This window comes from Oryx dammah, unplaced genomic scaffold (assembly GCF_014754425.2).
Source record: "Oryx dammah isolate SB20612 unplaced genomic scaffold, SCBI_Odam_1.1 HiC_scaffold_26, whole genome shotgun sequence".
Taxonomy (NCBI): Eukaryota; Metazoa; Chordata; class Mammalia; order Artiodactyla; family Bovidae; genus Oryx; species Oryx dammah.
This window is the reverse complement of record NW_024070210.1, coordinates 26682878-26707186: the sequence shown is the minus strand read 5'-3', so window position 1 is coordinate 26707186 and position 24309 is coordinate 26682878. Positions and strand designations below refer to the sequence as shown.

Here is a 24309-nt window from a genome sequence, read left to right as displayed (position 1 = left end):
TGCTTTTGTATATTTGACAGTCCCGACCCCTCTTTTCATTTAAAGTTTCTACTGCTGTGGCTCTCTCAATATCCATCTATCTTGCATCTTATTATTTTGGGGGAGATCCTTCTTTCTATGTGTTCTTCACAAATTTTCCTCTTTTCTTCTGATATCCCAACGCTTTTGTTTTGGGGTTTCTGTTTTTGGCTAATCTCATGCTTGCTCCAGGTGACTGTGTGCACTTTGGTGCTTTAACTGCCCTCTCTGCAAAGAAAAGCCCAGATCCTTATCTCCAGCTGAGTCCTTTCCCCTGAAGTCCAGATTGTGTCTCTGAGTAGTAGATACCACCAGTGTTCTTCAGAGACCTCCACTTCAGCATGTCCAGAACCAGCCAAGCTTATCTCATTGCAAACTTTCTTCCTCTAACACGTCCTGGTTATGAAAGACGTCACCGTCTCAGAACTCCCTCCCCCGTTCCTCTTCCTCAGCCTTGGTCCCATCCGTTGATCTTCAGAAGAGCTGCTTGTTCTCCTTTATTTCCATCAGTGTTGCTACTTCTCTTAACCTGGGTAATTTTTTCGGTGTGATGGTGGTGGCATCATTTTCTGGCCCCATCACGAGCGTGATCCCACTGAACCCCCCATACTCTCAGGACATCTCTGAACTCCTCAGAAGGCCATGCAGGCCCCTCACTGTGTGCCCCCAGGACACGCCTTCAGTGCCCCTCCTGCCACGCTAGACTGCACGTCCTTTCAGAACATCTGGAGCTTTTCCTGTCTTGGCTGCTCCTTCTTTTAGGCATGACCTCTCTCCCCTTTTCTGTGGAGGACTCTGTGCATGTTCTTTCAACCTCTAGCCCAGATGGTTCCCTCATATGAAGAGGGTTTTCTCAGACTGCTTAAGGCAGGTGGTGTCCCTTGTCATGCTGTATGCTCATTATTTGTGTGGTTACTGTGGGGAAGGAACAAGCTTTCCTCGACACTTTAAGATCTGTGATTGGATCTGGAAATTGAACTGACAAAGAGATTAACAGGAGAAAAGCATACATATTCCCTTGAATTTTTTTTAACGTGTGTTGGAAACTTCATAAGGGCATGATGACCCAAAAAAGTGACTGGAGCAGGAATCTTGTGTACCTTTCAGACAAAGAAACAATACATTTGTGAAGAATTGAGAAGATGGAGAAGTTTGGGATAGGCGTAGTGAAATGGTGAAGAAATAACTAGGAAGAGAAGTGTTAGGGTTCAAGGTTTGTTGTAGATTCCTTTGGTTCCGTCTCTGGGCTGATAAAACTCTGTCTCCAGTAAAAGGAGCTTTATTTCTTACCTTTAGGCAGAAAACGAGAAGCCTTTTCTGTTTTATTTTTTGACCACACTGTGCAACTGGCCGGATCTTAGTTCTCGAACCAGGGATTGAACCCTGGGCCCCAGTAGTGAAAGCACTGAGTCCTAGCCACTGGACCGCTGGGGAATTCCCTCTGCATTTACTGCTGCTGCTGCTTTTTAAAAAAATATTTATTTATTTGTTTGGCTACGTCAGGTCTTAGTTGCAGCATGAGGGATCTCAGTTGTGTATCCAGGATCCTTGTGTCTAATGGACTCAAGTTGTGTCTCATGGGCTCCAGAACTCTAGGGAGTCATAATGAAGAATAATATAGACATATTGTTGGCAGTTGGCCCTAAAGGGATTTGCCACAGCCTAATGATGGAATGAAGGAAACCAGAACACTTTGCCCCAACATATGCCTCTCTGACATGAAAGAAGACTTTTTTAATTGAAGCATGGTTAATTTACAATGTTGTGTTAGTTTCTGCTATATAGACAAGTGATTCAGTCATATATATAATTCCCTCCACATTTACTGCTTCTTTTAAAAAATATTTATTGATTTACATATTGTATATATTGTTCTCCATTACAATTTATGACATGAAAATTATTTTGAGCTGAAGGCAAGTAAGAAGCAGAAAAGGGACTTCCCTGGTGGTTTAGTGGTTAAGAATCCACCTTCCAATCCACAGTCGGGGAACTAACATCCCACGTGAAGTGAAGTAACTAAGCCTGCTCACCTCTACTGGAGGTGAAGCAGGAACTAGAGTTCCAGAGCCCATGAGACACAACTAGAGTCCATTCGCCGCAAGGATCCTGGATACACAATGAAGATCCCTCAAGTCACAACTAAGACCTGACATAGCCAAGTAAATAAATAAATACTTTTTAAAAAAGAAGAGAAAAACAAGAAGTAAATGCAGAGGGAGTTATATATATATATGACTAAATCACTTGTCTGTATCAGTTCAGTTCAGTTCAGTCGCTCAGTCGTGTCCGACTCTTTGTGACCCCATGAATCGCAGCACACCAGGCCTCCCTGTCCATCACCATCTCCCGGAGTTCACTCAAACTAACATCCATTGAGTCGGTGATGCCATCCAGCCATCTCATCCTCCGTTGTCCCCTTCTCCTCCTGCCCCTAATCCCTCCCAGCATCAGAGTCTTCCAGTGAGTCAACTCTTTGCATGAGGTGGCCAAAGTACTAGAGTTTCAGCTTTAGCATCATTCCTTCTAAAGAACACCCAGGACTGATCTCCTTTAGAATGGACTGGTTGGGTCTCCTTGCAGTCCAAGGGACTCTCAAGAGTCTTCTCCAACACCACAGTTCAAAAGCATCAATTCTTCGGCACTTAGCTATCTTTATAGTCCAACTCTCACATCCATACATGACCACAGGAAAAACCATAGCCTTGACTAGATGGACCTTTGTTGGCAAAGTAATGTCTCTGCTTTTGAATATGCTATCTAGGTTGGTCATAACTTTCCTTCCAAGGAGTAAGCATCTTTTAATTTCACGGCTGCAATCACCATCTGCAGTGATTTTGGAGCCCCCCAAAATAAAGTCTGACACTGTTTCCACTGTTTCCCCATCTATTTCCCATGTCTGTGTAGCAGAGACTAACTCAACATTGTAAATTAACCATGCTTCAGTTAAAAATATTTCCTTTCGTGTCAGAGTGGCATATGTTGGGCTGACGTGTTCTGGTTTCCTTCATTCCATCATGAGGCTGTGGCGAATCCCTTTAGGGCCATCTCTCTCGTCTTTGTTTCCAGTGCCCACTCCCACACCAGGCACACGGGAGGGGCTTATAAAAGAATGTGTTGTTAAAGCCACACACATCTGTTCGTTTCTAATCCTCACGGACTAATCATGTAAACTCATCGGAAACACATTTCCCACTTTATTTCCTCAATCAGGCCTGCTTTTCTGAGGAAGGCCGCCTGTACCAGCTTGGTCATCACATGGATGTCCTGCGGGAGCTGTGTGAGGAGCTGACTTCCCAGAAGAGTCAACAAGAAGTGAGGAGGGCGCTCAGAGATTACGAGCAGAAGATAGAGAGGCTTCGGAAGTGTGCTTCCGAGATTCACGTAACACTGCAGCCCACCTTGGGAGGCACATCGAGAAACAAGTTAGTGCCTCATGAGAATAGCTACGTATGAGCGAGAAATAAGACAAAGCCTTCTGTGAAGGCACATGGCACTGAATATTATTTATTCTCTCAGGCTTCATTTTTTTCTCCTGATATTTTAATATGCAATTTTGATTCCTTCCTAGGGGAACCACGGATGCATCTGAGAATGGAGGAGGGAATACCCTCAGCGAGGTGCCATCTGCAAAATCAGACAATCAGCCATCAGCTGAAAAGGTGTTAAATCTGGATAATGTGTGTTAGAAGTAAACCCAATAAGAAAAAATACCAAGAGTACAATAATCCATTTCTCATTGAGTGTTGGTTTTAATTATCTGATTGTTTCTATCAGCTGAGAATTCTCACTTAAATAATGTAAGGAAGATCGCTTTTCAAAGAATTAGAATACAACAAACCAAAGCCAGGGCGATCATAACTTGATCTTCCCCTGAGGACGCACGCAGTTCTTTCCGAAAGACCATTTTGAACCATTACGAGTACATGCTGCCTATGTGTGTTACTTTTGAGAACACAAGAATGTTGAGCTTAATCTGCACAGATGCTTCAGCATCAGAGACGAATTAGTTCATTTGTCATGTCTTTTTTTTTTTTTTGTCATTTGTCTTTTTATCATATAATGTCTTTTACTTTCTTTGGGAATTGGATTTTCTAAATTCTTGAGTTCTAGCTTAGTGGGGATTTGCCGTAAGTCCAGGCTGCCAGTCAGAAGGTATGGGGCAGAAATGAGGTGTACTTGTTTCAGAGGTCTGCTCCTGTGTGCTATGCTGTGCTTCTGTCTGCCCTTGACCATGGATGGCTATGTGGTCACAAGCAGAGACAATGCTGAGGGGTTGGGAGAACTCCTCTATCCTGCTGGCATACCAGTTCGAAGGTGAGAATCAGCCTGATAAATCTCCTGTATCCTACGGGAAGACCTGTCTCTGAGCTGAAGTTTGGGGTATAAAGAATCAATGATATCCATTTGTATCACAAAACTGTTTATCTTTTCCAGGCAATTAAGTATATTGAAGATAGTATGTTTACTCTTTTGTGTATTTGCTTAGGCAATGGAATTGGTTCAGAATTTTAACCTGGAACCCAAGTTAAAGCCTCAACAGGAGGAAAGCATCATGGAGAAATATGAAAAGGGTCACAGTACCTCTATTGACAGTTTACTAGAGAGGTAAACTGTTTTTTAAAAAAAGATTTTTATTTGAAGTATAGTTGATTTACAATATTGTGTTAGTTTCAGGGGTACGGAAAATGATTCAGCTATACATACATACATATGTATGTATATATTCTTTTTCAGATTCTTTTCCCTTATAGCTTATTACAAATATTGGTATAGTTCTCTGTGCTATACAGGAAATCCTTGCAGGTGATCTATTTTATGTACAGTATTGTGTATATGTTAAGGAGAGGTAAACTCTTTTAAACAGCTCGAAAATCCAGCAAAAGTCTTTTATCAGTGCAGATATGGTATACTTTAATAAGTTTTTATTTTCCTTTAGTCATAATTTTTGCCTGTAGTCCAATACCTTAAGCAGAAATTCCCTGGGCTTTCCTCATGGACAATTGACAATAATTTTAAAAATTTGGGGGTCTATTTTAAAAAATCAAGTAACTTTGCATTTAATTTTTTTCCAGGTATGATACACACAAAGACACTCTTGAACTTTACCTGCAAAACAGCATTGACAGAATTACTTCTGATTTCTCCAGTGACAAGGAAAGGAGTAGTGTTTGTCTACAGGAGAAACTGACAGATCTACAGGTAAATACTGAAAATATTACTAGAGGAGTTTTACTTTTATTAGAAAGTAATGCCACCATGGGGTTTCACTAGTGGTCCAGTGGTTAAGAATCTGCATGCTTAGTGCAGGGGACATGGGTTCAATCCCTGGTCTGGGAAGATCCTACATGCCATGGGGCAGCTAAGCCTGTGTGCCACAACTGCTAAAGCCTGTGTGCCTAGAGTCTGTGCTCTACAACGAGAGAAACCACCACAACTAGAGAGCAGCCTTGGTGCCCACAGCTAGAGAAAGCCGACAGGCAGCAATGAAAACCCAGGGCAGCCACAAAGAAATAATACATAAAAATAAATAAGTCTTTTAAAAAATCATAAAAAATGTTTATTACAAAAGAAAATTATAGCATTCTGCTGCTGCTAAGGTGCTTCAGTCATGTCCGACTCTGTGCGACCCCATAGATGGCAGCCCACCAGGCTCCCTTGTCCCTGGGATTCTCCAGGCAAGGACACTGGAATGGGTTGCCATATCCTTCTCCAATGCATGAAAGTGAAAAGTCAAAGTGAAGTTGCTCAGTCGTGTCCGATTCTTAGCGACTCCATGGACTGCAGCCCACCAGGCTCCTCCGTCCATGGGATTTTCCAGGCAAGAATACTGCAGTGGGTCACCATTGCCTCCTCTGAATAGTACCCTAAATATAGAAAATAAAGACACCCTAAGTATTACACCACCATTTTTGTTGAGTCCCAGAGGCTAGATGTTTCTGAAGAATGTTGTCACCCATTTTCAGAAAGACACCCAAACCAGTAAAGAGTTTGGTTCCAGGTCCTGATTTATTGCTCATGCTCTAATTTGATATTTTATCAGATTAGAAGTTTGGATTGTGTTTGGGATGGAGATGAAAGCTTCAGATGAATTGGATGAAACAATATGTTTGAAGGTTATTTCAACCAATACACCTTCTAAAATTGCTCTAAAATTAAGGATATATGAAAAATCAGCCACTCTGAATTTCTGTCTCAGCCAGCTATCATCTAAACTGAATTGTCACATAATCTGTTTGATGTTGGTCAGTAAGGAAGGAGCAGGTAGTGGAGGGAGTGTTCACAGTACGTAATGGGTGACCTTATGGAGAGCCTTCAGAGGAAGTATTGTATCTGAGTCAGGAGCTGCAGAAAAAAACAATTTGTCTAGTGGTGGGCATACCAATTGTAAGTTCTACAAATAAATATCTTCCTTGGACTTCCCTGATGGTCCACTGATTGAGAATTTGCCTGCCAATGCAGGGAGCATGGGTTCTGATCCTTGGTCTGGGAGGATTCCACGTGCCGTGGGGCAAATAAGCCCAAGCACTGCAACTACTGAGTCCGTGTGCTGAACCCTATGTGCCCTAGAGCCCATGCTCTGCAACAAGAGAAGCCCCTGCAGAGAGAAACCCATGCAATGCAACCGGAGAGTAACCCCCCACTTGCTGCAACTAGAGAAAGCCTATGCACAGCAATGAAGACCCAGTACAACCAAAAATTAATTAATTAATTTTTAAAAGCATGTTTCTTATTTAGAAGATAATCGGCATTACTGTGCAGCACCCTTGTATGCTTGGAGGTACATTAGAGTAAACCCTTAGAGACGGCGTATCCAGTGGAGAAAAGACCATGGGTGCTTCCTTCAATGCCTCTGATATTTTCTAGTTATCTTCCTTTTAAGATGCCAGTTCCTGAATCACATTCTACCAAATGGCTCCTTTCTATTTTCCATCTGAACAAGCAAAATTCATGTGTGAAAATCTCTGTTGTTCAAGTGATGAATTTAGCATGTTTTCATCACAATTAAGAAATCGCCTTAGAGACCTTACTCCTGTGACTGAATAATAAGTTGATTAGAAAAGCTAAACTAAATCCTTGGGGAAAGTGAAGGACAAATGATGCTAATGAACACTCAGATTTTATAGCAGTGCCTTCTTTTTTAAAAAATAGAACCAAGAGAAAGATTTGGAATAGTATAGAATTTTAGATGTTTGATAATAAATCATAAATTAATTTTATTCACTTCTCATTTGACCAGAAATGATTCTGTTTTGCTGCAGTTTTAGTTTAAGGAGAAAAATGATTATCTAGAGAAAACTAGAGTATCTAATAGAATATCTGTCCTTCCTTCTCTGTGTGTCTTTCTGAGTTGTATTCTGTGTATCTCACTTCAGGAAGGGGGTTTGGATTCCTTGAAAGTCATGTTGCTGATTCCCTTGACTTTTTTCACTGGATCCTCTGAGGGCACAGTTAATGTAATTGTCCTCTGAAGGACAGTTTACTTGTAGATGGTTGGAAGATATCTTTTCAAATGTATCTTCATGTGAAACTTGAAGATGTGAAACTTGCTTGCGCCCACAGTTGTGAAAATTTCATTTTGTAAGAAAGAATAATTGTGCCTATTAACCCATTCATTAATAAATTATGTATTCCACACAGGTCTTAAAAAATGAAACTGATGCTTGCTGGAAAGAGTTTGAAATCACTTCATTGAAGTTAGAAGAGCTTGAGAGTGACATTAAGAAGCCTTTTATAGTTAAGGCAAGAGACAAATTAAAGGAGAAAGAAAGAGAGCTTCAGATGACTCTTAAGTCCAGGTATCATTCTGGGATCTATTAACCATGCGTTTACTAAATTTGCTGAATTTGTTAATGCTGTTTTAAGCAAGGTTAGTATTAAATTTACGAAGTGTGTTATTTTATTTAATTGTCACAGCAGCCATAAGAGAAGCTGATGAGGAAACTGCTACTGAAGGAGGTTAAATCATAAAACCAAGTCACACTAGCCAGAAACTTAAGTGGAACTTAAGTTTTGTTGAGTTCCAGAGGCTGAGCTTCCCACTGTCTCCCCTTGAGCCTGAATTGGGGCACATCACGTGACTTCTGGGCCTTGCTTTCCTCATTTCTAGAATGAGAGTGCTATTGTTTTTTTCTTTACATATTCCAGCACATCGACCCACTTGACATCAGATGGAACTGAGGCTCGGAATCTACATTCTACTTATTCAGATTCACACATTTCAAGTTATTAATTAGTTTAGTCTTTGAAGGCTATTATATTCTCATTAATCAAATAATTCGTATTCACATGAGTTTCTTTGTCACCAAGACAAGGTTCAGTTACATCCAAGTATTTTATATGTCAAAAGGGAGGGAAAAGCTTAGTATGTTTTACACCAATTTTCCATTTAGTGCAGTATCAGTTAAATTATCAGAAATACTTGGATATAGCAAATAGCTCATTTGCCATTGTGGATCACTGGGTTTGACTTTTAATGTGATGATCTATGCATATTATTGTAGGTATTGTCATCGAATAATTGTTTTCTGTTCTTGGTTAATAATGGCATTGATATGTTTTATAGGATAACTTTCTGCTGTGTTTTCCCCTAATGTCTGGCTTATTTTTCACCCAGAATGGAGTCTTTAGAGACTGTACTGCAGATGGTGTTACCCGTGGAGAAGGAGTCACTGCTTCTCTGCGACACAGATCTGCTCCTCTGTGAAATGGCCATTCAGGAATTTCATCTCACTGATGCTGATGACATTTATCAAAACCTGAGGGTAAATATAAATTCTCACAGTATATTTATGGAATTATCAGTTCTTCAGAGATTTATATATGTTCATGGATTTTTATTAAACATCAATAGTATTTCTTTAGAATATAAACCATGACAGAAAAACCTTCAATAATACAGACTTGTTATTTATTTTTCAACTCTTTAATTCCTCACCAGTTCAGAAGTAGTTACCTTGGAGTAAATAATAATGTATTTTCTTTGAATTAAAAATGAAGGCTTACTGAGAGTTTGGGGGAGAATGGATACAGGTATGTGTATGGCTGAGTCCCTTCACTGTTCACCTAAAGCCATCTCAGCATTATTAATCGGCTATATCCCAATACCAAATAAAAAGTTTTTAAATAAATGAAGGCTTGGTAATGAATGCCTTCTCCAGTGACTGAAATCCTAAATCTCTGTATAGACTCATATGCTTAAATTATCATATTCTGTAGTTTACTTATTCCCAATCTCATCTTAAATTGAAAATATTTGTTTTATTTTTCAAATTATAAACAGGTGTCTCAGCAGATCAATCTGTAATTATTTTCACTGCATCAGTAATTTGATATACCTCTTTTCTTTTGGAGACCAAAACATCAGGAAGGCTATCAGATAAGAAAACAACTGGGTCATTGGATCATTTGTAATTAAAATATTTCCTTCTGTCAAAGCTGTCAACCTTGGTTAAATTGAGAAGCCGTTTTCTAGATCAAATCTAGTGACGTAATTCTGGGTTAGTTTCTGTTATACAATCTTTCTTCTACCTCCATCTTTCAGCTTTTCTTATTACTTTTATTTTAGAATATCCAAGATTCCATAGTAAAACAGATTGAAACATGTAAGAATTTGGGACAGTCAGGCAAGTTTTCATTAAAGGAATTACACCCCCTTGACCTGCATGTAGCACAGGATATTATTCTGAAACACAGAACACAACTGGAAGAAATGAGCCACAGAGTACAGAAGAATAAAGACGCTCTCGAAGCTCTGGAAGATTTTTTGGCTTCCCTGAGAGCAGCTGAACTCTCTAGTGAGCTTCTAACAGACCATTCAGCCTCAGATTCACAGAGGGTACCAGCAAATACTTTGACGGTGGAAAATAAAGAGAGGGAAATTCATCGGATGAGAGACAAGGCCAGACATTTGGATGAGCGTTTGAAGATGCTTGGTATAAGCATTAAAGACACTGAACAGGGTGAAAACACCTCCTGTGAAAAACTTCTGGATGCTTTGTCCAAAAACTTATCTGAGACACATTGTTCTGGTGGGCAGGAGGAAGTCACTGAAGAAGACAAATTACTAGGGGCTTGTGTTTTTAAGAATGACGAACTCCTGAAAAATATTCAAGATGTGCACAATCAAATCAGTAAAATTGGCCTGAAGGATCCGACTGTTCCAGCAATAAAACAAAGGTAGGTATTTTTATCCATCTCCATGCCAGATGACATTCTTCTGTTTGTTTTTTTCCCAAGTATCCTCTAGGTGAAATAAATGCTTCCTGTCTTTCAACTTCTGTTCCATCCTCCTCTATTCAGGATTCAGCATTCTTTTTTGTAGACTTTTCAGACAAACTTCCTTTTTGTTGATATTATGCCTTTACAAACTGTTATATAATTGTTTTCTATTTTTTTTCAGCTTAATAGGGAAATAATTTTTTTTCTTTAAAGTTTTCATTCTTCTGGATGAAGGAAGAGTGAAATAAGATATGTATAAGATCCATGAGTTGCTGAAAAGTCTCTTGACTGCTGTGTATTTATTATGGGATTCTCTTGATGGGGGAAGTGCTGGGAAACTGCACACATTTGATGATAGACAAGTGGAAGAGGCACATGCCACCTTGTCCTGACTTCTTCCTTCATTGGTTGGGGACTGAGTGGGAATGCAGGGGACTGAGTTTAATAGGTAAACTAAGGTTGGAGTTCCAAAGTCAACTCAGTTGTCAGCCTTCTGTGTGAGTGCTGCCGCTCTAATTCTGGCATTCAGATCCTGAAAATGAAAACGTTAGCAAAAGCTAGCAAAAGAGTTACTTTTGTGGAGCTCCCCTCCCCCTTCTAAACCTCTCCCTTTTCCTGGCTCTTCTGTCCACCTCTAATCCCTCAGGCTCAGTGCTCTCCCAGGGCTCTTTAGCTGATTAAGCTCTTCCCTCTGAAATCTCCCTGAGCTCTCGTCTCAATGAGACATCTGTTTCTGCAGTGCTCCAATTCTTAATAAGGCATGGAACTGATTTAGTTATTGATTGTTAATGCATTTATTACAGATTTATAAATAAATTAGTAATAAATACTAATTTATAAGTGAAAACTACATGTTGATAGATGGTAAGTTGCTTTAATTTTTAATTGAGTTATCAATAGAACAAGCCAGGCATTGTTTTAGGTCCTGGGGATATAGCAGTTAACAAAACAGACAAAACTTCTTGCCCTTTGTAGAGCTTATTATCTAGTGGAGAGAAGAAGAAGATATACAGTATGTGCGCTGGTGCTAAAGGCTATGGGGAAAAGTTAAGCAGAGAAGGAGGAGGTGGTTGCAATTCAAAAGTGGTCATTAGGCACAGTTTTACAGAGAAGGCTTTCACCATCTCTTGGAGCTTGCTCAAACTCATGTCCATCGAATTGGTGATGCCATCCAACCATCTCATCTTTTGTTGTCCCCTTCTCCTCCTACCTTCAATCTTTTGGGGCATCAGTCAGCTTTTCACATCAGGTGGCCAAAGTATTGGAACTTCAACTTCAGCGTCAGTGCTTCCAGTGTATATTCAAGATTGATTTCCTTTAGAATTGACTGGTTTGACCTCCTTGCAATTCAAGGGACTCTCAAGAGTCTTCTCCAGACCACACTTCAAAAGCATCAATTCTTTGGTGCTCAGCTTTTTTTATGTCCAACTCTCACATCCATACGTAACTACTGGGAAAACCATAACTTTGACTATATGGACCTTTGTTGTCAAAGTAATATCTCTAGGATTGCATATGCATGTCGCAAAGTAATCCTGTCTGTGTTTGTCATAGCTTTTCTTCCAAGGAGCAAGTGTCTTTTAATTTCATGGCTGCAGTCACTCACTATCTGCAATGATTTTGGAGGGAAGTCAAGAGAATCCTGGAGGTCAAGTGAAAACACCTTTCAATGAGGAGAAGCGATTAGCTGTGTCATATGCTGCCTAGTGTTAAAGGAAGGAGATGATGGAGATCAAGACATGGGATTAGCAATGTGAAAGTTACTGGGTAGCTTGACAAGCAGTCTTGGAGGAGTGAGCGCCTTATTGGAGTGGATTCAGTAGAGAATTGGAAGAGAGGAAGTAGAGACCAAGAAAGTATCTGATAAAAGCAATTTAGATCTAAGCAAATGGAGTTTGCCCTGCCAGGGTTAATTTGTATGTTAAAACCCTTAGTTCAAATGACTCTTCTTTGTTTTGGGGGGCTTTTTGTACACATTTGCATTCCCCTTTCTTTCTACCCCCTGTGCCCTGCCTGAGGGGTTTGCAGTGTTCTGCCATCTGTCTCTTTTCCTCTCTCCATATCATCCTTTCTATCCCACCCATGCACACATATTCTTTCTTTTTTCTCATATGCATATACACACCCTTTATAAGTATATTCATTACTGAGAAATGTTACTGCTCATGGTTTTGTATGTCTGTTCTATTTAAAACACAAACTAGTTCAGAACCTCCTGAACTCTGTCATAGGAATGTGTGATCTTGGCATAAATCTCATGAGGGCAAATTAAAGTTAGTGTGCTCCGTGAATTACCCATATTTGTATTGAATCAAAATTCACCAATATTGATACTTGGCAATTAAACTTTTCTCTCTCGTGTTCAAGGAGAAAATCGTTAATCAGACTGGATAAGGACCTAGATGAATATGAAGAAGAGAAAAAACACTTGCAAGAAATGGTGAATTCTCTTCCACAATTCAAAGATGGCAGAGACAAAGCCCTGAGTCAAAGGTACCAGGACACAGCAGTCTTGTGGGAGAATGCAAAAACCTTGGTCACAGAATGGTAAGGAAAAAAAAATTCCTCCTCCAGCTAAAATTTTTAAATAGAGAATAATAATAATAAAAAAACCAACCCCACCCCCCCAAATCTGAAACATTGTCTGTGGCACAGTTAACTTTTTGGAATTTGTATGTTAATAACACAGTCCCTTGGGCCTCAAGGAGAGGCCAACTTAAGAGTTTCACACTAAGCTCACTAGGCCAATATCTGGGGCAAGACCTGGAATCCTAGGTTATGGGAAAATGAATTGAAAGGGTTATCTAAGAGAAAGGACAAATATATATAGTGTATTTATAATTACTATTGCCCCATTTGTATTAGGTTTCTATTGCTTCTGTAATAAATGACCACAAATGTAGTAGCTTAAAGGCAACATAAACTTATCGTACAGTCTGGAGGTTGGAAGACCTAAAATCAAGTTGTGTTCCTTTCTGGAATCTCTAGGAGAGAATCCACTTCCTTGCCTTTTCCCTTTTCTGGAGGCCGCCTGTTATATTCCTTGGCTTGTGTCCCCTTCCATCTTTAAGGCCAGCCGAGTAGCATCTTCAGATCTCAATCTCTGTCTTTCTTTCATCTCTGCCTTTGTTATCACATCTCCTTCTGACTCTGACCCTCCTGTCTCCTTCTTATAAGGGCCTTGTCATTATGCTGCACCCATTCAGATAATCCAGGAAAATGTCCCTATTTTAAGTTCCTTAATTTGGTCACATCTGCAGAGTTCCTTTGGCTATGTATAGAAGGTGTTCACAGGATCCAGGGATGAGGATGTGGATGTCTTTGGGAGTCGGGGGCATTACTCTACCAGAAAAGTACACCTCTACTTGATTGGCAGGTGTTGTCAGTCAATTACCACCATCTTTCCTAAAGAGCCTGGACAAGGCCCAGAGTTTTCTTAGTTTTGTAGCAGTCAGTGCTCACCAATCCTGGTTGGCAGTGCAGCTAGACAGCCTTCATCCTTATCTTCTCCCTTTACTTTCTGCCTGAGGGTGGGAGTGGCTGGGAGGGGCCATACCACTCAAGCCAAGGGTTCCAGTTGGGTTGGGAACCGGGAGGGACTAATAGGCGATTGGTGAGCAAGAAGAGAGAGAAGTCAAGGTGGTCTTAACCCCGCCCTTTTCAGCAGAGGTTCTGACCGCTCTTGTCGGCTCCCTCTTTGGCTCAGGGCACTTTCCCTCTCTCCTCTGGAGGCCAGGTGGCGCATCTGTTACTGGAAAGGTTAGTCTCTAGGTGTCCCAGCTCCTTTGTGGTTTCCCTTAACTCTACCCTCAGTGGTCCTTCCACCCAGAACTCCATCTGAGTATGCTTTCTGCTTCCTGCTAGAACCTGAGTATACGGTATTCAAGATGAAGCCCATCTGTGGTGTTTGATCTAGTCCACTCTTGGATTTTACAGAGGAAAAAAGTGAGGTCCACAGAGCCTGAAGTAACTTACTTAAGGTCACATGACTAATTTTACCCAGCCATAAATAGAAACCAGCTGTCTTTTAACTGCTGTGTCATCTATCCTACTTAAGCTTTTTTTTTTTAATGACTAAAATCTATAATGAGTTGAAATAGATGTAATTGAATCATATTGAATTAACACTGAAACAGTGTCCAAAAATAATGCTAAAGAGACACCATTTTCCAAGATATTTTTTAGTTAATGATGAAATCGAGATGCTGATTCCTTAAGGTTATGAATCCTGTGTTTCTGTCTAGAGCTTACATCTGGTAACTTTTTAATATTGACCTGGTGAAAATAGTAATCCAGTCCTTATTTAGACCATCCATTTGTCAAATAATTACATATACCATCATTCTTGGGTTAAATTGTAAAACAATATTATAAACCATATCTAGAAGAAAAATCCTTCTATAACTTATTAGGTTATTTTTATAGCATACTACAAAGAGAAAGAATGGTTTTGTAACTTTCAGAAATTTAGCTGTGTTACTTTTTTCATAGCCTTGACCAATGTGAAAGAGTTTTGGAGCTCTTAAAACAGTATCAGAATTTTAAAAGTGTCCTGACAACATTGATTCAAAAAGAAGAGAATGTCATCTCCCTCCAGGCTTCCTACATGGGAAAGGAGAACTTGAAGAAAAGGATAGCAGAGGTGAGTCCAGATTCCAAAGGAAATTTTACACAGTGGCCTCAATTGCAAGCCTGACAATAGAGATATGGTTATCAGTGGAATCATTTTCAAAATGTAGTTTAGAAGTAGTTATTAGTGACTCTGTTTTACCAGGTATACAAGAATTTATTGAATTTATCCCCACGGCTTGAAAAAAGGTTGGTCCCCAAGTTAATACTGGGTTGCATCTGTTTGGGTTTTGATATTGGTGGTATGGTTCTCTTGGAGTCTGGGCTTGCCCTTGTTGGAAGGTTGGAAGAGTCTGTGCACTGACTTTCCACCTAAGAAGAACCTGACTTCACCACAGCCTTAAGAGAAAGAGGGTACTAGGAAAATCCCTAAAATCAGTTGTTAGTGGATAAAGAAAAAATTATCTTTTTATTTCTTCGCTTTCTGTAAAGATGTGTGAGCTTATCTCCAAGTTGCTCCATCTGTGTTCATAGCCTTGCCAATCACAACTTTATAGTCTAAGAATTACACTTTTGGACACTAGGTGTCATTATTTTCTATGATTTTATGTGGTTATCAACCAGAGTGGCAGCAGAATGGAATACTTAGAAAAGAATATGTTACACTGTATTCTTATACACCAGAAAATTACACCTCCTTTTGCTTTCTGAGTACTGTATACTAAAGTGCTGTCAGAGTGTCAAGGCATGTGTGAAATATCATCTGCTTGATACACCTGGCTCTTAGAAAGCGATTTTATTAAACTTTCCAATGACTGAGAGCAGCATCAATGAAGCTTATATACAGACATACTTCGTTTTATTAGACTTTGCTTTATTGTGTCTTTTCAAATTTAAAGTCTGTGGCAACCCGTTGTCGAGCAAGTCTATTGATACCATTCTTCCAACAGCATTTTCTCTTTGTGTCCCTGGGTCACAGTATTTCAAACCCTTCACCAGCAAAGGTTATGGCTTGCTAAAGGTTCAGAGAATGGTCAGAGTTTGTTTTAGCAGTGAAATATTTTTAAATTAAGGTATGTACATTGTTTAAGACATAATGCTATTGCACACTTCATGGACTGCAGTGTAATGTAAAGAAAATTTTTTAATGTATCTGGAAACTAAAATATTCACATGACTTGTGTTATTGCAATACTTCCTTTACTTCCATGGTCTGGACCCAAACCTGCACTGTCTCTGAGGTATGCCTGTAGACCAGATTCTTACAGACAATTTAGTCTTTGCCTAAAACATGTCCCAGTTCATACAGCTACTTTTCGACTTCACCCCCAGCACCCATTTTTCAGCCTGCACTCTTGTTTCAGGATCCAGGTCTCTGCCTTAGATACTCACAGATCCTGAGTCCCTGCCTTTTCAACTGACCAGAGAGCAAATCCCTCTTAACTTGCAACTATTCTTGGTTTGTGCCAGGCCCACTGTGATGGCATAACCTTACCCACCTCCCGACCCCCACACCCAGCTTGGCTGGACAGGTTAGCAACTTTCTCTGTAAACAAAGAAATAAAGTAAGGATAGAGGTTAAATAACTTTCCAAAGATTATATGGCTAATAAGTGATAGAATTATTATTTAAGCTCAGCCTGTCTGACTACAAAGTTGTGTTTCAACCATAATATTGTCTTACCTGAAGACATAGTTGAAACGTGAATTGTAGAAGTAAAAAATGGCTAGCTTTATACCTCTTTCTCAAGTGTAAAGATTTACTCACAAGAATATCTTGAAATTAATGAAACAACTGATTATATTTAAGAAATGTATAAATGTCCAGGTTTTTACTATTAGATTGAGAATCTTATATCTAGCATGGTATCTCTGTATATTTGCTGAAATAATATATCATTTTGTATGGGAGATATAGAAGTACACTTGTGTTTAATCATTTTCTCTAATGCTTTTTTTTTTTTTTAACCTGTCTGGAAAAAGCAAATTGTGGTACCAGCTGTTAATGTAACTCTCTGTTAATTTTGTGATGACTTAGGTATGGTCTTAAGAAACAGTCGAGTTCTGGCATATGTATTTTCATGATACTTTGCACAAGTGGCTGAAATATGATACCACTGAGAACTTTTGTCCTTAAGAACCATAGAAACCTGGATGTTTATCTAGGGTATGGTGCCGAATTTCCACTCTCTTTAATGAAAGGCAGAAGTGCAAAAGTAAGACTAGAAGGCTAGAATGTCAGGGGACTGTTAAAGTTTGAGAAATGTCAGGGGGTGTCTGGTTTCCTTTATTGACTCCTTCCATTCATTATAGGACAAAACCTGCAGCTCCTGTCAATACTAGAGGTGTTCTCTCCTGCTCTTGCTTTTCTCATCACCCACCAGTAGCTTGCGTCAGTGTAACAACAAAGCTGTTTGAATGTAATAAAGAACAGGATACATACATATATATGTATATTCATATATATATATATATTTCCATTTAGTTGAACAAGTGTCCTGAATGGGTAGGAAAAAAAAACACCAGAGTCTACTTCTCTGCTCTGCCAAAGTATTAGTCAACTTCAGGTCAGGAGACAGAGACTGCCCAGTTTTCTCTTTTTTTTTATTTAAAACATTTAAGTAAATTTCATTTTTTAAATTGAACTTTAATTTGAGATAATTATAGATTCACATGCAATTATAAGACATAGTACAGAGAGATCCTGTGTGCCCTTTACTCAGTTTCCTCAATGGTAATGTCTGGTATAACTATAGTACAATATTGTAGTCAGGCTGCAGACAATGATGCAATCAAGAGAAAGAACACTTCCATCACCACCTGATACCTGTTGTGGTCATCTTATAGCCCTACCATTTCCTTCTTGCTCCCACCTCCTCACAACCTCTAATATGTTCTTCATTTCTGTAATTTTGTCATTGCAAAAAATGTTATATAAATGAAATCATACAGTGCATAACCTTTTGCTCAGTCATGTCCAACTCTTTGCAACCCCATGGACTACATGGTCCATGGCATTCTCCAGGCCAGAATACTGGAGTGGGTAGCCTTTCTCTTCTCCAGGGTATCTTCCCAACCCAAGGATTGAACTCAGGTCTCCCACATTATAGGCAGATTCTTTACCAGGTGAGCCACAAGGGAAGCCCAAGAATACTGGAGTGGGTGAAAGTGAAAGTGAAGTCGCTCAATCGTGTCCAACTCTTTGTGACCCCGTGGATTGTAGCCTACCAGGCTCCTCTGTCCATGGGATTCTCCAGGCAAGGATACTGGAAGTGGGTAGCCTTTCCCTTCTCCAGGGGATCTTCCCGACTCAGGGATCAAACCCAGGTCTCCTGCATTGCTGGCAGATTCTTTACCAGCTGAACCACAAGGGAAGCCTAAAGCATAACCTTTAGGGATTAGTTATTTTCATTCAGCATAATTTTCTGGAGATTCATTCAGACTCTTCCATGCATTGATAGTTTGTTCTCTTTTTTTGCTGGGTAGGATTCCATGGTATGAATGTACCACAGCCTGTTTAATGGTCTCCTGGACATCTGGATTGTTTCTAGTTTTGGGCTGTTATAAATAAAGCTGCTATAAATATTGGTATAGGGTGTATGTGTGTGTTGTCTTTTTATTTGTCAGGGATAAATGCCCTGGAGTATAGTTGCTGGGTTGTATGTTAATTTTTCAAACTGTTTTCCAAAGTGGCTGTACCATTTTACATTCCCACCAGCAATGTATGAGGGATCCAGTTTCTGCACATCTTTGCCAGCATTAGATGTCTTTTTGTTTTAGTCATTCTGATACACATGTAGTGGTATTGCTCTGTGGTTTTCATTGGCATTTTCCTAATTGCTAGTGTATCGATCAACTTTTCTTGTGCTTATTTGCCATCTGAATGTCATCTTTGCAGAAATCTCTTTTCATACCTTTTGCTCATTTTCTAATTAGACTTTTGGTTTTTTACTGTCAAGTTTTGAGATATATATATATATACACACACACACACACACATTCTACACACTGGTCATTTGTCAGATATATAGTTTGCAAATATTTTCTCCCAAACTGTAGCTTGTCTTTTCATCTCCCTAACAGGATCTTTGCAAACAAAAGATTAAAATTTTGGTAAAGGTTGGTTTATCAGTTTTTCCTTTCATAGATTTTACTTTTGGTGTCAAAGTCTCAGAATTGTTTGCCTGGCACAGATCCTGAAGATTTTCTCTTATTTCTTTTTCTAAAAGTCTTATGATGTTATGATTGACTTAAGTTCATCATCCGTTTTGAATCAGTTTTTGTATAAGGTATGAAATTTGGGTCAAGATTCCTGTTTTTGTTTGTAAATGTCCAGTTGCTCCAGCACCATATGTTGAAAAGAGTCCCATTTCTGCCTTAAACTGCTTTTTCATCTTGTGAGAAATCAGTTATTTGTTGGGTTCACTTTGATCTATTGATCTGTGTGTCTGTCCCTCTGCCAATTATTATAATCTTTATTACTGTAGCTACATGATAAGTTTTAAAATCAAGTAAACTTCCCACTTTGTTTCTTCTTTTTTTTCAAATGTCTTAGCTATTATAGTTCCCTTATTACTCCATATAAATTTTAGAATAATCCTGTCTATATCTACAAAAAATGCTGCTAGGATTTGATAATAATTGTATTAAACTTGTCCATCGGATTCAGGAAAATTGATATTTTTACTATGTTGTCTTCTGATCCATGAACTTAGTATGTGTCTGCATTTATCTAGATCTTGTTTGATTTTTTAAATTGGTATTTTATAGTTTTCAGCATATAATCACTGTATATGTTTTGTTAGATTTACACCTATTTTATTTTTGAGTAATTGTGGATGGTATTATGTTAAAAATTTTAGTGTCCATGTATCCATTGTTAGTATAAAGAAATACAGTAGATTTTAAATTTTTTTAAGATTCTTTTCTATTATATGTTATTGTAAGATGTTGAATAGAGTTCCCTGTGCTATACAGTAGGACCTTGTTGGTTATCTATTGGTTATGCTATGTAGTAGTGTGTATCTGCTAATCCCTGACTCCTAATTTATCCCTCCCTGTTCCCCTTCCCCTTTGGTAACCCTAAGTTTGTTCTCTAGGTCTATGAGTCTGTTTCTGTCTTGTACATAAGTTCATTTGTATCATTTCTTTTTTAGATTCCACATACAAGTAATATCACATGAGATTTGTCTTTTTCTGTTTGGCTTACTTCACTTATATGATAATTTCTAGGTCCATCTTGTTGCTGCAAATGGCATTATTTCATTTTTTATGGCTGAGTAATATTCCATTGCATATATGTGCCACATCTTCTTAATCCATTCCTCTGTTAATGGACATTTAGGCTGCTTCTATGTCTTGGCTATTGTAAATACTACTGCAATGAATATTGGGATGCATGTATCCTTTTGAATTCGAGTTTTCTCTGAATATTGTGCATGTCTTTTTCCCTGAGTTTTGAATTTTTTCCCTTTTTTTCTTTTTTAAATTATAAAAGTATGATAACACATTTACAGGAGACTTGGAAAATACAAAACAAAGTTACATACAGTTTCACTATATATTTCAACTGAGAAATACACTCTATTTTTATATGTTTATCTTGTATCCTGTGACCTTCCTGAACCAACATATCAGTCCTAGGGTTGTTTTGTAGATTCCTTGGGCTCTCTGACATAGATAATCATTTTGTCCACAAATAAAGACAATTTCATGGCACCCAAGATAGAGGTTTCCTTGTTACTGGTTGAGGGTGGGCATTCTCGCTTTCCACAAGGTCTCCACTGCTACCTCCCGGGGTCCTCCTTACAGCTCCCTATGTAGCCATCCCTGACATCATGAGTGAGTGTGTGTGTATGTCACTGCTCAGCAGGAATGGAAGTCTGAGCTCTACTTGGCCTTCTTGAGCTTTGCTGGTACAGGAGGGGGTTGGGGCCCTGTGTTTTCTAAGGCATTTTGCTCCAGCGGGTATTTCCTAAAAGTTTGCTGTTTTACTGTGTTGTTCTATTCCTGGTTCTTTGGCTGAAGAGAAAAGGCTTTTCTTGATCTGTACACGTGGCTATTGCCAGGTTCTGACTTCTCCAGCACACACTCTGGGATATGCAAGGGAAAAGGAAAATTCAGGGAACTCGTCACCAGGCTGGCTTTAGGAGCTGATATCCCTAGCCGTTCTCCCTCCTTGATCTCCTCGCGTTTTATTTTTCTTAGGTCTGTTTTGTAGGTGATGTCCAGGGTTTTTAGCTGTACTTAATGGGAATAAGGAAAATTATGTTCACTGCGTATTTCCAGAAATGGAAATCCCGTCCCCCATGGGGATATAATTTTTAGTTTTTTATTCATGAGAAATCACTATTTTCAAGTTTTACATAATCATTAAAGATGCTTGTATAAGCTTAGTAAATTGAGTGGAAACATCAGAATTGCATTACTCAACACTCAATTTTTATTTTGTAGTTTAAAATCGTTGGCCTTTTGATAGTGTTTCACCTTATATGTTAGAAATTATGTGGGAGTTAAAATCATGAAAGATTAAACTAGAAGTCATATTATTGATGTTTTAGTGCTTTTGTCTATTTTATCAGATGAGCACTTAGGTTCTTCAAAATTACAAAAATGGTTCCTATTGGAGCAGTCTAGGAGCTGTCATTTTTCATACCACTGAATAGAGGTGACTTTTTTGATAGAATATAATTTTATTTGACTAGAAACATAGTTTTAGACAATTATAAATATTTCATCATGCAGAGTGGGACAAGGAATTTGGCTGTAGGATTATTATTAAACCAGAAGTTTAGGATTCTAATAATTTTTCATTGAGAAAGTGGAACAATAAGTCTTACCAGTTTGTGTCAGTATATCAAAACATGTTTCATATCACTTTTACAGATTGAAGTTGTTAAAGAAGAATTTAATGAACACTTAGAAACTGTAGACAAGATTAACCAGATCTGCAAAAATCTGCAGTTTCATCTAAATAAAATGAGAACCTTTGAAGAGCCTCCTTTTGAGAAAGAAGCTAATATTATTGTGGATAGATGGCTTGATGTAAGTGATAATTTGATTGACTAGAAATTCTGCTTTATAACAATTAAATTGATCTTTTGCATCTTTCAAGTTTTTATCTAATTACAAAATTCAAAAGTGCTTATTATAAAAAAATGTTCAAATAATATAAAACTTATGACTTAGGATTTAACTTTACCCCAGAGTTAAGTACTACTAAGAAATGGGTCTATACTCTTTTAGATCTACAAGTACATACTCAACTTATTTAAAATAAACTAGTTAATATATTACTCATCCATGCAAGTTATTGATGTTCAGCTTTGTATTTATTTACTAATTTTTGGTTGAGTAGTAATGATATTTTATGAATTACAAATTAACAATTTGTATATTTTGAGCTGGATTTTTGAAAGCTTCTTTTATTATTGTGGTTTAGAAATGAGGAACACTATTTCTTTCAATTGCTTATAAACTGCAGCAAATCAGCTAAGTTATTTTTGTAGAATAATGAACTACATGGTATATTAAAGTAAAATTTTTGTTGATAAATAAAGCAAATAATTTAGCAAGTAAAGGTAGTCTAAAATTTTATCTTAAAGTTGTGTTTGACTGAAACAATGGTTCTTATACTTTTCACCATTCAATGTATTATTTTTATTTTTAAATTATGGTAGATAAATGAGAAGACAGAGGACTACTATGAAAATCTTGGTCGAGCTCTAGCTTTATGGGACAAACTTTTTTACTTAAAAAATGGAATTGATGAGTGGACTGAAAAGGTCCTTCAAAAATTGGAATTACATCAACTGACTGAAGAGGAAACAGAAAAACTGAAGGTAATTGAACAGAAATAGAACATATGTCCTTTTTATAGACATTGGCCTTTTACTATCAAGTTTGCTTTCTTGAAGAGGGATAGAGAAAGCACAAATAAACCCTTTATTTCTTCATTATTCCTCGAGGGAGACCTGAATTCCACTGTCATCTTTGTGGTAATCCAGGAAGATGTTAGTAGGTATTAATGTGGGTTCATAGACAACCTGGAGGTTCATAGATAAAAGTGACCTCGGGGATGGGTCAAGTGTGTGGCAGCTTGAAGAAGGATCTTAGTTCTCTGGCTGGGAATGAACCTGTGCTATAGTAGTGAGAGCACTGTATCTTAATTATTAGACCACCAGCAACTAGTGACTAGAAGCTACACTCTGACTCTCCGGTGTTTTGGAAAAGAATTTCAACAAGGAGACATAAAATAGTGAAACAGGTAGCTGTCTCTTTATTAAGAGAAAAGTATATAGGCACATGGATGGGCTTGAGAGGAAGAGAGGAAGAGAGTCGTGCAGTTTTATGTGGTTCAATGTAATATAAAAATGTATGTATGCCTGCATGATGACTTTACAGTATACCAAGTCTGATGCTTCAAATCTTTTTTTCTCTAATTTTGATCACTTTATTCACTTTTAAGTTCACATATCCATTTTTATACTTTTGGAAAAGACTTTCCAAATGTGTTATTGCCAGAGTGTTTCACTCAGTTATAACATATGCCTGACTCATGAAGACACTTAGTTTTGTATCTCCCAGGACTCTGTCAAAAGTCAAGTGATTGGGGAAAATTCAAAGCTCTTTTAGTTGCTAAATATTTTCAGTAGCAATCACAGGTACCAGGAAATAAGGAATAAAATAAAAATATATTTTCTATTGGCATTGTGTGTTTTAGGAAGAGTTACAAGTCCATGAACAAAAACCTTCAGAATTTTCTAAAAGAGTGGCTAAAATACAATTCCTGCTTCAGAGCAGTGAAATACCTCTTGAATTACAGGTAAGAGAATTTTTGTTTAAAAGTTGCAATTAAAAATGCTTTCTATCCTCTATAGTAATATTTAAAAACCAGAATTCTAAAACTTAAACCTAAAATAAAAACAGGATCATTATTTGATTCACCTTTGTTCATGTCCAACCAAATTTTTAACAGCATAATTTATTATAATTGTTCCAATTTAGAATGAGTAATTTTTTGCATTGTTTTATTCTCAATTCACTTATTTCACGGACCTCTTGTGTGGACAGGGAGACGTTACTGTGATCGCATGAAAAATAACAAGGGTTTCCTCAGAAGTGTTCTTGGGCATAGGATGGAGTAATAGGGCTCAATGATTCCAGGTTTATTAGTTGCTAGATAGGGAAACAGAGAGATTGCCCCAATTGTGATTTTCTGTTGTATGGAGAGATCTGTTAGACTTTTACTTAAATAAAAATGCAAAAATGCTTGAACGTGAGCTCTGGGGTCAAACTTTCTGGGGGAAGGCCTTGCTCTGCCTTTGTGGTCTTGGGCAATTTGCTTATCCTTCTCAAGCCTGAATTTTGTATATAAAGTACTTACCATGATTCTGTGTACATAATAAACAGTAAATGCTAGCTATTTACTTTTTTATATATGTTTTAATATTATTTTCCAATAAGCACTATGGTATGCTAAATAAAACTTGTTTCAAGGGGA

The 24309-nt window shown here is 38.1% G+C and overlaps 1 protein-coding gene across 5 annotated transcripts in view; it reads left to right on the top strand.

Annotated features, from left to right (window-relative positions):
* SYNE2 (spectrin repeat containing nuclear envelope protein 2) overlaps nt 1-24309 on the top strand; it is a 323973-nt gene that overhangs the window by 122231 nt on the left and 177433 nt on the right. For all 5 annotated transcript variants that reach the window (XM_040226258.1, XM_040226261.1, XM_040226260.1 and 2 more), the window contains exons 24-35: nt 3232-3443; nt 3590-3680; nt 4508-4626; nt 5094-5220; nt 7660-7817; nt 8636-8783; nt 9587-10197; nt 12607-12786; nt 14731-14881; nt 21693-21851; nt 22487-22648; nt 23530-23631. In XM_040226258.1, coding sequence (XP_040082192.1) covers nt 3232-3443; nt 3590-3680; nt 4508-4626; nt 5094-5220; nt 7660-7817; nt 8636-8783; nt 9587-10197; nt 12607-12786; nt 14731-14881; nt 21693-21851; nt 22487-22648; nt 23530-23631 — 2220 coding nt within the window. The remainder of the gene's footprint in view (nt 1-3231; nt 3444-3589; nt 3681-4507; nt 4627-5093; nt 5221-7659; nt 7818-8635; nt 8784-9586; nt 10198-12606; nt 12787-14730; nt 14882-21692; nt 21852-22486; nt 22649-23529; nt 23632-24309) is intronic.